A 15,980-nucleotide genomic window follows, 5' to 3' on the forward strand; every position below is an offset into this window, starting at 1 on the left:
ACGGTCCTAATGCATTGTTGTAAATCTTAAAGCACTTTGTAAAATGTATTATTATGATAATGATAATGATTATTAACCTATGATTATGAAATCTTCCATTATTACAGAGACCATTTTTTTACCATAACTTACAGATCTGAGAAATCTGGAAACTACAAACTTGATGACTCACCTTGCTTTAATAATTGCTATATATGTGTATGTTTCTGACCCCTCACACACACCTCCACCTTCAGACACTGCTGGAGCTGGGAGCTTCTCCAGACTACAAGGACAGCCGTGGTCTGACTCCTCTGTACCACAGCGTGGTGGTGGGAGGAGACCCGGGCTGCTGCGAGCTCCTGCTCAACCACCACGCCGTCGTCTGCTGCCAGGACGAGAACGGCTGGCACGAAGTTCACCAGGTAGACACACACCTACACACACACACACACACACACACACACACAGGAGCACAGAGGGATTCTTGGCTGTGTGGTTCTTTAGAACAGCTGGTATTGGGAAAGCATTACTAAAGCACACACACACAGTCAGACTTGGCAGCTGTTAGCCGCTGAAAGAGATAAAGCCGTTTCAGGAGAGCCGCCCTGCAGCGGTGACGAACGTCTCCACACAGTGTTGTGTATGTCGAGTATCCCCGCGCGTTCAGACCCATCGGCTTTATCAGATTGCTTATATCTCCCTCCCCTGTCGAGCTGCAGAATCTCTGCCTTCCCCATCTGTCCCGTTTCAGAGGCGATAACAATCAGCTGTCAGGCAGCGCGGTGAACAACACAGCGGCTGCTGCTGGTCCACAGTTCAAGGTTGTGTTGATTCATTCAGAAAATCCTGGAATAACAACAAAAACACTAAATATATAAATAACAACCCACAATAACTATGGAAGTTAAGTTGATGACATCATGAATAACCTCTTGTTACTCCAGCCTCCCTCCAGCTCTTCTGGATAAAATCAGTTTGACGTGTTTCTCCACCATATCTAAAGATGCTGCGTTATACAGACTGAAAACACATCCTCTAGATTTAGCACTGAAAATAAATGATTTGAGCTGAAATGACAGATCAATATTCAACAACAATTTAGATAATATTTTATTTGTTTAATTGAATCTACAGCCATGCAAGAGGCTCTGTGAGGCACAGCGGGGCTTTGAGCTAAATGCTAATGTCAGTATATGACGTTTAAAATATATACACTGACACTGAATTAAGTAAAATACATTTATAAAATGTATAAGTGTTTAGAACATTATAATAGAAGTATATGATGGTAATCATCCTCATGCTCTATTATGTCTCATAAGTTGTTCCAGCAATTTTTGGGTTGATATCATTTGTTACACAGATTTGGTGCTAAATTTAACCATTTTTTACCACTGGAGAATTGATTGAAATTATCAATAATCTCTCCAAAATACCACATTAAGACACCAAGACCTTGAGGAACACCATAGAAAAAGCCATGCTGTGATTTGGGATCAAAAACTTTTGACATTTTGGAGATTTCTGCAAGAATTGCAATTTTCGGCGATTGGATGGCGAACAATTCTGTGGTGTAAACTGCTCAGCAACCCCCTTATTGTTAATCTATAGCCAGGAAAGCCATCCATCCTCTGAATGCTCTAGGTCTCTAGTTTGGTCCATCCATCCTCTGAATGCTCTAGGTCTCTAGTTTGATCCATCCATCCTCTGAATGCTCTAGGTCTCTAGTTTGATCCATCCATCCTCTGAATGCTCTAGGTCTCTAGTTTGGTCCATCCATTCTCTGAATGCTCTAGGTCTCTAGTCTGATCCATCCATCCTCTGAATGCTCTAGGTCTCTAGTTTGATCCATCCATTCTCTGAATGCTCTAGGTCTCTAGTCTGATCCATCCATCCTCCGAATGCTCTAGGTCTCTAGTTTGATTCATCCATCCTCTGAATGCTCTAGGTCTCTAGTTTGTGGTTGTAAAGTTTCATGAGGCTGTGATTATCCTAGAGGTCTTCACAGGTCATTTTATACAGTGAGGTCAATGAAATGTCTCCTATGGAGACTAACATCATCACACATGAATACAGTTGGGCTCATTGGATCCACCAGAGTCTCAGCTTTACAGTGAGTCCCAATGTATGTAATTCAAGACTGTTTAGGGACCCCAGTATGCAGAAATATTCAGATACATCATTTTAGAATAAGAGACAATAACACATTTATACTACATGAAATAAACTGCATGTGATTATCATAAAGTGGGCATGTCTGTAAAGGGGAGACTCGTGGGTACCCATAGAACCCATTTACATTCACATATCTGGAGGTCAGAGGTCAAATTGACCCCTTTGAAAATGACCATGTGCAAGTGACATGGCTGGTACCAATGGTTTCCTTACTGTAGGTTTTTCTAGTTTCATATGATACCAGTAACTTCACAAGCCTACAGCCTCTGAAAAAAGTAAAGTCGGCCGAGGGCACCGGCGCCCTCAAGGAGTGGAAGAGGTCAAAGAGTACGGCATCTTCTCTGCTGTTAGTCCTTCTACAACAATGTCTGAAAGTGTATGAATATAGACCTCCGAAGTCAAGACAAACCAAGCACTCCAATACATTCAGCCTAATGTTCTGCCTGGCTTTGCAAATGCTCAATTATGTAACACAACTCCATTCCACCGCTCACTTCATGATGAAATAGTTTTTACTGTAACCTGCAGCCATTCGGGTTTTTGTCCTTCCTAAACAAACCTCTGTAATAAGCCTCAGTGTAAATAGTCCATTTAGAATGATCATCTGTCACCATAACGCCGAACGTTAACGCCGAACATTAACGCCATTTACAGAGGAAATCGGTCCCGTTAAAGCAACAGCTTCCTGCTCAGCTTCTGCTTCTGACTGACTCTTACACTCTCACAGTCGGGATGAATTCAATTATGCAACCGTGCATTTCTTTAAGCTTCCCCTCTGCACACACACACACACACACACACACACACACACACACACACGCACACTCATCTATCCTACCATCTTTTGATGACTGGGTTCAAACTGAGGCTACAGCTGCTTCTCACCTCCTCTGCAGCACACTGACATCTAGTGTTAGAGGCCTATTACTGCAACTACTATCTAGTGGAAGGGCTTTCATTGACAGTGAACTACTTTGTATGTGTGTGTGTGTGTGTGTGCGTGCAGGCTTGCCGTCACGGCCATGTGCAGCACCTGGAGCATCTGCTGTTCTACGGAGCAGACATGAGCGCCCAGAACGCCTCGGGAAACGCTGCTCTCCACATCTGTGCCCTATACAACCAGGTGAGCGGGGGGGGGGGTACTTGATGAGAACAGATGTGTGTGTGTGTGTGTGTGTGTGTGTGTGTGTGTGTGTGTGTCTGTGTGTGTGTGTGTGTGTGTTTGTGTGTGTGTGTGTGTGATGTGAATGAGAACACACACCACTATTGGATTGACCTGGTACTATTTTAAGATAGTTAAGCCAGTTCTGTCAAACCTGTTGTAAAAAGCGGGATGAATGTGGAGCAACATGCTGGACTGTATGTAGCCTATAGAGGGAAAGTAGAACATTATGCATATATATATATATATATATATATACATTATGATGAGCAATAAAGTATTCTCTAATAAAAGTGGAGAACTTTCTTAAAAGAAAGAAGCACTGGATTAGGTGGGATGGGAATCTCTCACCTCTAGGATTATCGTGGGATTCTCATTTAAAACGTTCTTTCAGGTGATTTGATAGCATCAATTTTCAAACTTTATTCTTGTTTCAGCTGGCTAAGATTCACATTTACCTTTTTCAGATATGCTTTGTGGTTTATTTTCCCCTTAGTTCTATTCTATAAAAGTATTTTTTTTTGGGCTGTCAATCGATTAATCACGATTTATCGCAAATAAATCGCACATTTTTTATCTGTTCAAAACTTTTTATCGGACATTATTGTGACTGGACTTTGGGACTTATTTTCTGACATTTTTTTACTTTTTTGGACATTTTTAGGACACTTTTCTGATTTTTTTGGAAAATTGTTTTTGACATTTTTTCCAGACATTTTTCTGACTTTTTTGGACATTTTTCTGACTTTTTTTTTTTTTACTTATTTCTGACTTTTTTTTGGACAAAAGCCCTCACATATTCACATATCTGGAGGTCAGAGGTCAAGGGACCCCTTTGAAAAGGTCCATGCTGGTTTTTCCTCGCCGAAATTTATCGTAAATTTGGAGCGTTATTTAACCTCCTTCATAACAAGCTAGTATGACATGGTTGGTACCGATAGATTCTTTAGGCTGTCTAGTTTCATATGATGCCAGTATCTTCACTCTAGCTTTGAAACTGAGCCGTTACAACCTAAAAATCACAAGTTGCGTTAATGCGTTAAAGAAATGAGTGGCGTTAAAACAAATAAGCATTTGATTTGACAGCCCTGATTCCATTCTTTGCCTTTTCAGCACAATGATTTGAATGTATTCGATTGATTTGTATTGCTTTTGATTATTCCACATCTGAAAACTGTTACTTTATGATATATATATACTGTATAGGTATTATCTTGAGTCAGAGTTGGATGGTTGCACGTGTCCACTTGGTTGAAGCCAGAAGCTACCGGTGGGACCAGGACTATTTCCTCAATGACACACCTGAGTCTGTTTGATTCCTCTGTACCTGAAGAAGAGCCAAACTGTGCCAATATGTTGTACCTTTCTCAATGTAATAAAGAAGAAAAAGTGGGATATTGAAACATACAATCACCATGTTCTATAAATGCTTTGTAAATCCATAACATCTGTCAAATATTTAAGGAGAAACAGACATAAGAGATGACAGAGAAATGGACTTCAACGTCAGGTTTTCTTGTATTAGCTGATCGTTGTCTATTAGATCTCACAGAACTGACTGGACGGCCTTAAATGCTCCGTGCTCACTCTTCTCTCTGCATGCTGACGTATTATTTGCTGCTGTTTCTGCTGCTGACTCCACCTATTCAGTTCTGCTCTGTTTGTACGCATCCTGCAGGGTCTTTGTTCCTTTCTTCCCGAGGGACGAACCATTTGCTGTTCTCCTTGCATGTTATTTATCATGCTCATGTATTTGATGCTCTAATGCTGCTCGGAGAATCCCCAGAAGTATATAACCATACGGCCAAGTCACTGTCTGCCTCTACTCTACATCTTACTAACTCTTAGAATATGTGAATTTATGTTAAATAGGTTTCTGTTACAAATATTCTCCTTGTATTTCTGTTTCTGATTCGTTTCTCAATCAAAGCGCCATCAGCTTCCACCAAATATCCGTCTTGGGGTCTGTTTGGTTCCACCTGACTTGAGTTTAAATTTCTTGAAAATGTATCTACATACTGGTATAGGGTTTATCATTTGAGCCTGATATCTCTTCTTCCCCTGTAGCCACAGAGCTCCATTAAAACACCCCACATCCACCATCCTGCTGCCACTAAAACTCACTAGAGCACCACGTGGACTAAAAAAAGTCCCCAACAAATGCACTATTTCCTGACTAACGTTTGATAAAAACTTCAGTGAGCAACTGTTTTAGGAAATAACTGAGACTTTTTTTTTAAAATAGAAATATTTGAGGAGTCATTTTTAAAGATTTACGTCTTCAGTATGAACCGATGAGCGTGGAGCTGAAAGCCACAGATAGGAAGTCAGAAAGTGCTGCAGGGATGACGCATTTTTGTAGACCAACCAGGACGTTAGAATCGACCTGGTTCCCTTGACAAAAAGCCAACGGGATTGTTCCATTGGGTTTTGGATTATTGCAGATAATAAGCAAACGTTTATGATACTTGCGTGTTTTGTTCAGCAAGATAATCTCCACAAATGAACACCACTTAGTAAAAGTAAAAGTAAAAAGCTAACGTTAGGATATAAACGAGCTACACCGCGGTCACATGAACCCAGAAAGTTGAAATTGTGTTTTTTATTTTAGAAACAAGTCGTGCTTTTCCTTCGAGGTCAAAAAGAGGCTAGTTGCTGAAACCTTCTGATTCTGTAATTTGTCTTCGTTTTCAATTTGTTTAATGTCTTTAACCGTGTAACTGTGCTGCTGCATATCTTGGCCAGGACACTCTTGGAAAAGAGATTTTTAATCTCAATAAGTGTTTACTCCTGGTTAGATAAAGGTAAAATAAAAACGTTGCACAACGAGGCTGTAAAGGCGGACAAGTCGGCGAGTACACAAGTGGGATATTCACTGATGTATTTTATGTCATAGAACAAAACGTTAAAATCTCTTCAGCTTGTGTTAACCACAGACCTTATCTCTGACTAAAAACCCATTAAAAAAAAAACACTGGCTAAATTAGAAGTCTCCATCGACACCGTGTTCCAGGAGGTGGGATTTTTACCTGTATTGTAAAGGTAATACCACAGTGTAAAAATACTCTGTTACAAGTAAATGACCTACATTCAAAATGTTACTGAAGTACAAAAGTATTAGCATCAAATATATACTTAAATTACCAAAAGTAAAAGTAGCCTACTCATTTTTCAGAATGGCCCATTTCACAATAATTTATATTATGGTATATTATTGTATTATAATGATTGCTGCATTAATGTTTTCATCACTTCAATGTTGCAGCTGGTAAAGGTGCTCATTTTAACTACTTTATATGCGTAAAAATGATATACTACTTAATAATACAGCACAGTTTATTAGTTGTTTTTTTATTTAGTATTAAGTATCTGAATCTGCACATAGCTAGTATCTAATGTCAAATAAATAATTAATTGAAGTAAAAAGTACAACATTTCCCTCTGAGATGTAGTGGAGTAGAAGTGGGCTATAAAGTTACGTAATACGTTACGTAGTACCTCAAAATTGTACTTAAGTACAGTACTTGAGTAGCCTACAGTCCACCACTGCTAGAGCACAACACTGTTTACAAGAGCACAAGATCTAGTCTCTTAATTTTGCTTTCAAAGTGCACTAGATTGATGCATTAACTTTAAAATGTACACAATTTTCTGGTTACTGCTAAAACATGGAAAAAAGACTGGGAAACATCTGGTAGGAATATGTTTCAGTGTATAAATTAATTTACTTAATTAAGTAATTCCGGGGTTCCAATTTCCTTTCATATCCTTAGTACTTTCTTGCCAGTATGGACGTGAAGTAGGTCTTAAATTGCATTCATAGTGGTCTTAAAAAGTCTTAAATTTCACTTGTTGAAACCTGGAACAGATTTAGCAAACCTATTTCACAAAACAAATTTTTAAAGGTGTGAAAGCCGTTTTTGACGTTGCTTGATTAGACCTAATTGTATAGCTCATGAGTTTTGCTGCTCTGTTGTATCTTTATTCTGTGCAAATTCTGCTTGACTCTGTATGCTGACTGATATTCTGGCAATCCAACAACCGTATGTGTTTTTCTTTTTTGTTGTTGTTTTAGCTCTCACTCTTTACTATGAAGTGGTCTCCTGTTTTGCCGATATTGCTGTCGTCTGACAGCTTTGCACTTGTTCTTGACATGTATCCCCTGTCTTTTTAAAAAATAAAAAAATAAATAAACCCATTGACTTCCAGATGAGGAAACAGAAAGAGCTGTAATGCTAACTCATTTCTGGGATGTAGGACTCATCCCTGTGGCTCTCTGTTGAGAGACGGACTATCACATTTATTGGTTTTAGTGATTTCACGCATGGATTTATTGACGATAAAAAAACATACAATAACTCCGGCCTGGTCCATTAACTTAACTGTGCACTGAATCGATGAAGCATCTCACAGACCGATTGACTTCAACCTGTCAGTATAGCCTCCAGCTAAAGGTCAGCGGTAGCCTCTGACCCTTGTTTGTACAGCCAGTCATCTGAGACCATTTCACACATCGCCCTCGGAGCACGGCCAGTTACACAGAGAACCACAGCCGGGTGGATGTGAATCAAAGCGTTTAGTTCCACTTAAGAAAGATCACTGTTGTTCTGTAGCTGAGCCACACGTGCTTCTGACCTGTGAAATGGCCTTTTACATCAGCCTGCATTTGTTGGCTACATAGAATGTTATGGAGAGAGCACTGTACTGTACTGTAGGTGAGAAATGCTGCTTCTGTGTCAATGCATGGAGCTGGTAAAGGGTCCATTTTAATATAATAATCGAGGATGAAGCAGCCGTTATTGTGTTGTTTACTTATTGTCAACAAATCCCATGAAAACATCAAAACCAACAATGTGTTAGTCCATCCCCTCTCAGGGTCTGCTTATGTTTGTGTGGGACAATGTGGGACATGTTACCAAGGCTGAGAGGTAGTCTATAATTTAGATATAATGTCTATCTAACTTTATAATAAACATTTCTGTTCTGCCCCTTATCTTGTAACATCTCTATGCTTTAATGCTCGAATGCGTCGACAGATCTCTCCTTGAGCCGCACGTTTCTTGTGATACTCACATGAACTGTGTCGCTTCATGTCGTATTCCCTCCTGTGGGTGAATTTGAAAGATAACTGGCAAATTTTACAAAACACCCTCTGAGAATCGCCTTCCACCAGTTTCACACACTTGTAAGTAGTCTTTGTTGTAGTTGCATTTATTTTTCTTAGTGGTAGTTTCCATCATATTCAGCCTAAATCTGCATCGTTTTTTTTTTTTGTATAATTTTTTTAATTGAAAGAATATTGCAAGGCATACAAATTACAGAGCAAATAAGTAGTCTTCTATTTTTCATCCGTTTTTCCCTGACAATAAAGGAAATAACCAATATAACACTAATAGTTACAAGACTTAAGGCAGCACCTATGGTCTCACCTATGGTCATGAGGGCTAGGTCAAGACCCAAAGAACTAGATCGTGGGTACAAGCAGCTGAAATGGGTTTCCTCAGGAGGGTGTCTGGCATCTCCCTTAGAGATAGGGTGAGAAGCTCAGTCATCCGTGAGGGACTCGGAGTAGAGCCGCTACTCCTGTGCGTCAAAAGCAGCCAGTTGAGGTGGTTTGGGCATCTAGCACGGATGCTCCCTGGGCACCTCTCTAGGGAGGTGTTCCAGGCACGACCAGCTGGGAGGAGACCACGGGGAAGACCAAGGACTAGGTGGAGAGATTATATCTCCACACTGGCCTGGGAACACCTCGGGATCCCCCAGTCAGAGCTGGTTAATGTGGCCCGGGAAAGGGAAGTTTGGGGTCCCCTGCTGGAGCTGTTGACCCCGCAACCCGACCCGGATAAGAGGTTGAAGATGAGTGATGAGTGAGTGAGTCTACTCTCAGTTTTAGTTTTGGGTTTTGCCTGTGCAGACTGCACTTATAGTTAAAAAGGTGTAACCAACATGAAGACCAGAGAGCTGCTTATGGGAGAAAAGCAAGCATTTTTGAAGTCTTTCCATCACTTTGGTAAAGGATCATCTTTTTCTCATCAGTCCATAAAACTTTGTCCCAGAAATGTTTAGCCTCGTCTCTGTACTTTTTGGCAAATTCCAATCTGGCCTTCCTATTCTTGTTGCTAATGAGTGGTTTACATCTTCTGGTGTAGCCTCTGGTGTACTTTTGTTCCCGAAGTCTTCTGCGAACGGTAGATTGTGATACCTTCACTCCTCCTGCCCTCTGGAGGTTGTTGGTGATGTCACTGACAGTTGTTTTAGGGTTTTTTCTTTACTGCTCTCACAATGTTTCTGTCATCAACTGCTGATGTTTTCCTTTGGTCTACCGGTTCGACGTCTGTTGTTCAGTACACCAGTGGTTTCTTTCTTCTTCAGGACTATCCAAATGGTTTTACTAGCTATGGCCAATGTTTGTGCAATGGCTCTGATTGATTTTCCATCTTCTCTCAGCTTAAAAATTGCTGTACTGTATATAGTTTCTTCTTTTTAAAGTCTCAATAATTTGGTCACTGTCATTTTTAACAAACATTATTCAAACAGGAGGAAGTAGTTGGGAACTATTTTCAGTGGCAGATAGTTGTTAGTAGATACATTCACTGTTGGTTTTGGTCTTTTCATGAGGTTTCTTGATGATAATACAAAAATATAGACCATCCTCAGTGTTATCATTTAAAGCTGCAGAGCTGAAGCATTGAAGACGGCGATAACGCCGGCTGTGAAACAGAGGTTGTTGATGTAACCTGGATCATTCTGTTATTATGCTGTTATACTGTACATCATAAATATGCATGAACTCTCATTCCCCCTTAGATGGATGGATGGAGTACTCTGAGGCAGATTCCAGTGCACAAATGTTGCATAAAAACTTCTCCTCGGTGCTTCCACTGTCATCTTCTCCATCACTGATCTGCACTCGCTAACGCAACATGAAGTGCACAAGAAAAATCCATTTGATGCTGAAGTTTTTCCGCGGTGTCCAAGCGGCAACATCCCGGATTATTCTCTGCATCACGGACATTAGAGATTGGACCTTTCTCACATTACATCCCTCCATCTCTCCAGTCCCCTACATTTCCTTTTGTGCTCTGCTTTTCTTTATCTTCTTCTTAGCTCTGATGTATGTCACACATTTCCATTATAAATGTAGCTTATATAGAATATGTCGTGGGCTCGCTACTCTCCAGATGGAGACGTAAAAATAACATCATGCACGTCTTAAAATAAGATGTTAAATGTGTAATGGCAGAAACATTCAGAATGCTGACAACACTGCAGATTCTGGTTGTGTATCAGTATCCGTGTGAGCCGTTTTTCAACTCCTCAATAGCTTATTGTGGATCTGGAAAAAAAAAAGTATTTATATGCATGTGTGTGTGTGCACGGTACATGCGTGGTTGAGCACTTTGTGGGCGATTTGTGCAGCAGATTCAAACCCCTCAGCACTCTCCATCCCTCTGTTCTTCTCTCTTTCTCTGTGTCGCTGTCTATCTCTCTCGCTCTCACTCCCTCGTTCTCTTTGAGTGGAGCGATAGATACACACTTAACAGCGAGTGAAGCTCCATTCCTGATTTAGGTAGATGTTCTTCTCTTCTTCTTGTTTTTCCTCTCTGTCAGTGCTGGGATGTTTCAGACATTCAGCCACGCTGATCTTCTGACTTCTTTTGGAGAATTCACTGGAAACTAATAAGCTTTTTATTTCTCAACAAAGTAGGAGAATTAAAGGATGTCAGTAGTTGTTTCACACATTTTCTCAGCCTTGTTTTTAATATTTTTTTTTCCTCTTTCCTCCCCAGGATAACTGTGCCAGAGTGCTGCTTGTTCGTGGAGCCGACAAAGAAGTGAAGAACTACAACAGCCAGAGTCCATTTCAGGTAGAGACCAAAAAAAATAAAAACACCACTCTTCTTCACGGCTGTTTGCATGTCAGCGATTACAGAAGATCGATTTCAGCTTTCAGCGTAGGGAAAACATTTTTAGCAGCAGCAAATTTTTTCTTCGTCTCATTTGTTACCATGGCAACAGTGCAAAATGGTCAAGGTCAGTTGCAACAAGGGATTGCACATGTCTTTAATGGCCATTATTAGATTTGTTTACATTAAACGGTGTTCAGAGGAGCATCGAACCTCGACGGCGTCTGTTCAGTCGATTAACTTCTTGTTTAAATTGCAGTGTGTCGTCTGCAAAACATCAAACTTTGGCGAACGCTGAGGAAACAGCTCCAGCTGCAGTTTAGAGTTAACTTATTCTGAAAGGGATTTTATAAAAGACAGTACGTAGGAAGTAATCCTTTAATTAACTAAAGAGATGATGTGGAATGATCCAATCACTTCATGTTATTTCAGATATAAAACAGTGATTATACAGGAAGTACAGGAGTGTTTGTGCATAATTTTATGAGCTGGTGTTACATGTATGCATGTATGTTTGTGTTGGTGGTGGTTTGAGTGTGTACGCTTCAGCAGCACATCCATCCCAGGAGGGAAAACCTCAGCAGCGTTAAGAGCTGCCTATCTGGGCATGATTGACTCATAACCTACGCCTGAGTTACAAAAGAGCCTTATTCAGGCAGGCGTTTATGAAAGGCAGTCCCACGGGGTCCTCGACTGTCCTCTCACAGCCACTCCAGCGGAGCGCTTCATTAGCTAGAGCGCTTCATAAAGGGACTGAAGCCCGGGCCGAACGGTAGATCACATCAGGGTGTTTGAACATCGGGGGTTTGAACGTTTGCAGCCGTGACCTAGATCGAGTTTACATCCCTGCGTTGATGTTACGTGCAGCCTTATTTCTATTTGCGTGCAGTGCAGGATCCTGGATCAATACTCTGCTCTGTTGCATCATGCATTTGGAAGTATACCTTTAGAAAGCATCATCCAGTGAGGTTGTTCTCTGAAACATCACTTACACTGTATGTTTGGTACTGTTTTGTTGTACAGATGGGCGACATGTTAGCAGGAAATCTTAAATAAATGATTTCACAAGCATACTAGTGAATCTTATCCTGGCTTTGATCGTGTTAGATGTTTACATGGAACATTAGAAATATCCATATTTCTGTGTATAGGATCCCAACAGTGTTGAGGTTTCTGCAGCAGTGCAGGCTCGTCCTCATCTCCCAGACACCCAACGAATCTGTCATCTTGTCATCCGTCAGTTTAAAACAGGAAATGGTTTTTAGTCTGCTTTCTGCAGCCAACGTTTTTGCACCGGCGTTCAACCAAACATACAGCGAGAAATCTGTCTTAGTAGAGACACAAACAGCAGATCTTCTAACTGACAGCAGCACAACAAGCAGCCACTAGACATGCTGTGGACTCGCTCTTGTTTTTCGAGTGGAAAAAACTCGCTCTCTTGCTCTTACTATCTTTATCACTGTTGCACTCTCCACCTACACATGGAGCCAGGAGCTGAAGCCAACAAGTTTGTGCCTGTTTTCTGGGAAAAAATGCAGGAATTCAGCAGCTGAAGGTAGAAGAAGATGAAGGAAAGAAGCAAACAAATTACAAATTATACCATGTAAAGCATTTGAGTATACCAAAAAATATGAATATACCCAAACATTACACCATTGTGTGATTCTCGAACATGTGATTCCAAAACCACAGGTATTAATCTGCTGCTCTAACAGCCTCCTCTCTTCTGGTTTCATGCTTTTCAACACATTTTATAACCTGGCTGCATTACTGAGGTCCAACACTGACTACGTTTACATGCACACTAAAGCTCTACTATTATTAAGAATATAACAAATATTCGTATTCTTATAGGGGTCATGAAAACAACATATTCTGAATTAGGCCTTATTCCGAATGGAGCATTTTCCGATTAAGACGTGTGGAACATTATTCAGGTTTTAGGAGCATTCTTTGGACGTGTGGGGTTATGTTTTTATGTTTGGTTTTTTTGGCAGTTTGTGATGCACGGACTCTCGCATATTTACGGCCAGCTCTATGCATTGTACGCAAAAAAAGCTAGCCGGCAGTTTACAGTTCTTCCTCACCAAACTTGGAGAACCATTTCTTTATGGAACTGCTTTGTGCACATGTTTTAAAACAGGAAAGGGACAAACACCAAGATAGAAGAACATTAGTGTGTAAAATATCACTGTATGCTGTTGCATTCATATTTCCCTTTTCCTAACCAGGAAAAACAGACCCAGACCAAAAGTGCTACGGTATGTGGAGAGGAGGTTCCACAAACTTGTGTTTTAGCCAGATATTTTTGAGCTTTTTGCACGAACTAATGAATTAAAACTACATTTTAATGCCTTGATGTGGACACGGCAGACGTTTAGTAGTTCTGTTTATACTGTTCTCTTGGAGGATGCGTTCCATACATGCACATTCGATCGCTATGCGCTACCACTCGTAGCGTAGTGGCGCTTGATACGCTACAACAAATTGTAGGTATGCGAACATCCACACAGAGCGGAGGCGTGTACCCTCTGATGATGAGTTTTAGGTCACGCTGACCCGAGCGGACCTTCGCTTACTTGTGGACGTGGAAACTATGGCTGTATTCGAAACCACCTACTCATACTACTGAGGAACGCAGTATGCAGTATACAGTACATACTACATACTAATGAGGAACGCAGTATGCAGTATACAGTACATACTACATCCTACTGAGGAACGCAGTATACAATGCATACAACGCATACTGCGTTCCTCAGTAGTATGCTGTATGGAACAGTTTTTTGATTTGTTTAGCAGTATGCTAGATGAGGCTGTAGCCTTTAAACCAGCTTTTAAAGCACTGGACAAAAAAACGAACTCGTACCACTATTACGATATTATCGAAAAATACAACTCTGATGTTTTGTTTCTGTTCTGTTAGTTTACTTTTTTAGATACTGCAGGTTTAAACTATTTATTCTAACAGCTCATGGGGAAGTCAGACAAACAGGATCATCAACGATCGTTGATGAAACTCAAACAGATTTTTCAGTTCCAGCAACAAAACAATGGACTGATCTCCCTCCAGACATTACAGTGATATGTTGTCTCAGCAGGAATCTCTCTGCCCCGTCAGAGGCTGCTCTTTTCCTCTCTTCTTCCTTCTCCTCTTCCCTCTCCTCTTCTCTCTCTTCTTCCCTCTCCTCTTCCCTCTCCTCTTCCCTCTCCTCTTTTCTTCTCTCTCCTCTTTTCTCTCCTCTTCCCTCTCCTCTTCCCTCTCCTCTTCCCTCTCCTCTTCTCTTCTCTCTCTTCTTCCCTCTCTTCTTCCCTCTCCTCTTCCCTCTCCTCTTCCCTCTCCTCTTCTCTTCTCTCTCCTCTTCTCTCTCCTCTTCTCTCTCCTCTTGCCTCTCCTCTTCCCTCTCCTCTTCCCTCTCCTCTTCCCTTCTCTCTCCTCTTCCCTCTCCTCTTCCCTCTCCTCTTCTCTCTCTTCTTCCCTCTCCTCTTCCCTTCTCTCTCCTCTTCTCTCTCCTCTTCTCTCTCCTCTTCCCTCTCCTCTTCCCTCTCCTCTTCCCTCTCCTCTTCCCTTCTCTCTCCTCTTCCCTCTCCTCTTCTCTTCTCTCTCTTCTTCCCTCTCCTCTTCCCTCTCCTCTTCTCTCTCTTCTTCCCTCTCCTCTTCCCTCTCCTCTTCCCTCTCCTCTTTTCTTCTCTCTCCTCTTTTCTCTCCTCTTCCCTCTCCTCTTCCCTCTCCTCTTCCCTCTCCTCTTCTCTTCTCTCTCTTCTTCCCTCTCTTCTTCCCTCTCCTCTTCCCTCTCCTCTTCCCTCTCCTCTTCTCTTCTCTCTCCTCTTCTCTCTCCTCTTCTCTCTCCTCTTGCCTCTCCTCTTCCCTCTCCTCTTCCCTCTCCTCTTCCCTTCTCTCTCCTCTTCCCTCTCCTCTTCCCTTCTCTCTCCTCTTCCCTCTCCTCTTCCCTCTCCTCTTCTCTCTCTTCTTCCCTCTCCTCTTCCCTTCTCTCTCCTCTTCTCTCTCCTCTTCTCTCTCCTCTTCCCTCTCCTCTTCCCTCTCCTCTTCCCTTCTCTCTCCTCTTCCCTCTCCTCTTCTCTTCTCTCTCTTCTTCCCTCTCCTCTTCCCTCTCCTCTTCCCTCTCCTCTTCTCTTCTCTCTCCTCTTCTCTCTCCTCTTCCCTCTCCTCTTCCCTCTCCTCTTCCCTCTCCTCTTCTCTTCTCTCTCCTCTTCCCTCTCCTCTTCCCTCTCATCTTAATTAAAAATCTCTTTTTCAAGAGTGTCCTGGCCAAGATAGGCAGCAGCACAGTTACACGATAGCAGACATAAAACAAACATAACAATTGAAATCAAAGACAAATTACAATATCAGAGGTGTCGAAAAAAACATTCATCAGCATTCAAAACATCTGCAGCCAGATGTGCTTGTTTCCAAATATTTTAGAAGCTCATTTTGTAGCTGATTCCAAGAAGACGGAGCAGCATACTTGAATGCTCTTTTAACCAGTTCAGTACGGACTTTGGGGACAGTTAGTAAGACTAAGTCCTGGGAGCGAAGACGGTAACTTCCCGTACTTTTTTGAAAGATGTAGATCCGTAGGTAAGATGGAAGCAGACCGAGAATAGCCTTATAAATAAGAACACAAGGCAGACCATCCTACCCGAGCATACAGAGAGCAGTGGTGCGTTAGGGCTTTAACATTCTTAATAACTCTCAGAGCTCCGTGGTAGACGGTATCCAGCGTGTGTAGGCTCTGAGAAGATGCATGCAT

At 41.5% G+C, this 15,980-nt stretch overlaps 1 protein-coding gene across 4 annotated transcripts in view; it reads left to right on the forward strand.

The window, feature by feature from the left end:
- Positions 1-15,980, forward strand: part of LOC119503463 (SH3 and multiple ankyrin repeat domains protein 2-like) — a 236,632-nt gene that overhangs the window by 93,002 nt on the left and 127,650 nt on the right. For all 4 annotated transcript variants that reach the window (XM_037795273.1, XM_037795280.1, XM_037795288.1 and 1 more), the window contains exons 8-10: positions 237-404; positions 3,164-3,280; positions 11,110-11,187. In XM_037795273.1, the coding sequence (XP_037651201.1) occupies positions 237-404; positions 3,164-3,280; positions 11,110-11,187 (363 nt within the window). The remainder of the gene's footprint in view (positions 1-236; positions 405-3,163; positions 3,281-11,109; positions 11,188-15,980) is intronic.

Source organism: Sebastes umbrosus, chromosome 2 (assembly GCF_015220745.1).
Source record: "Sebastes umbrosus isolate fSebUmb1 chromosome 2, fSebUmb1.pri, whole genome shotgun sequence".
Taxonomy (NCBI): Eukaryota; Metazoa; Chordata; class Actinopteri; order Perciformes; family Sebastidae; genus Sebastes; species Sebastes umbrosus.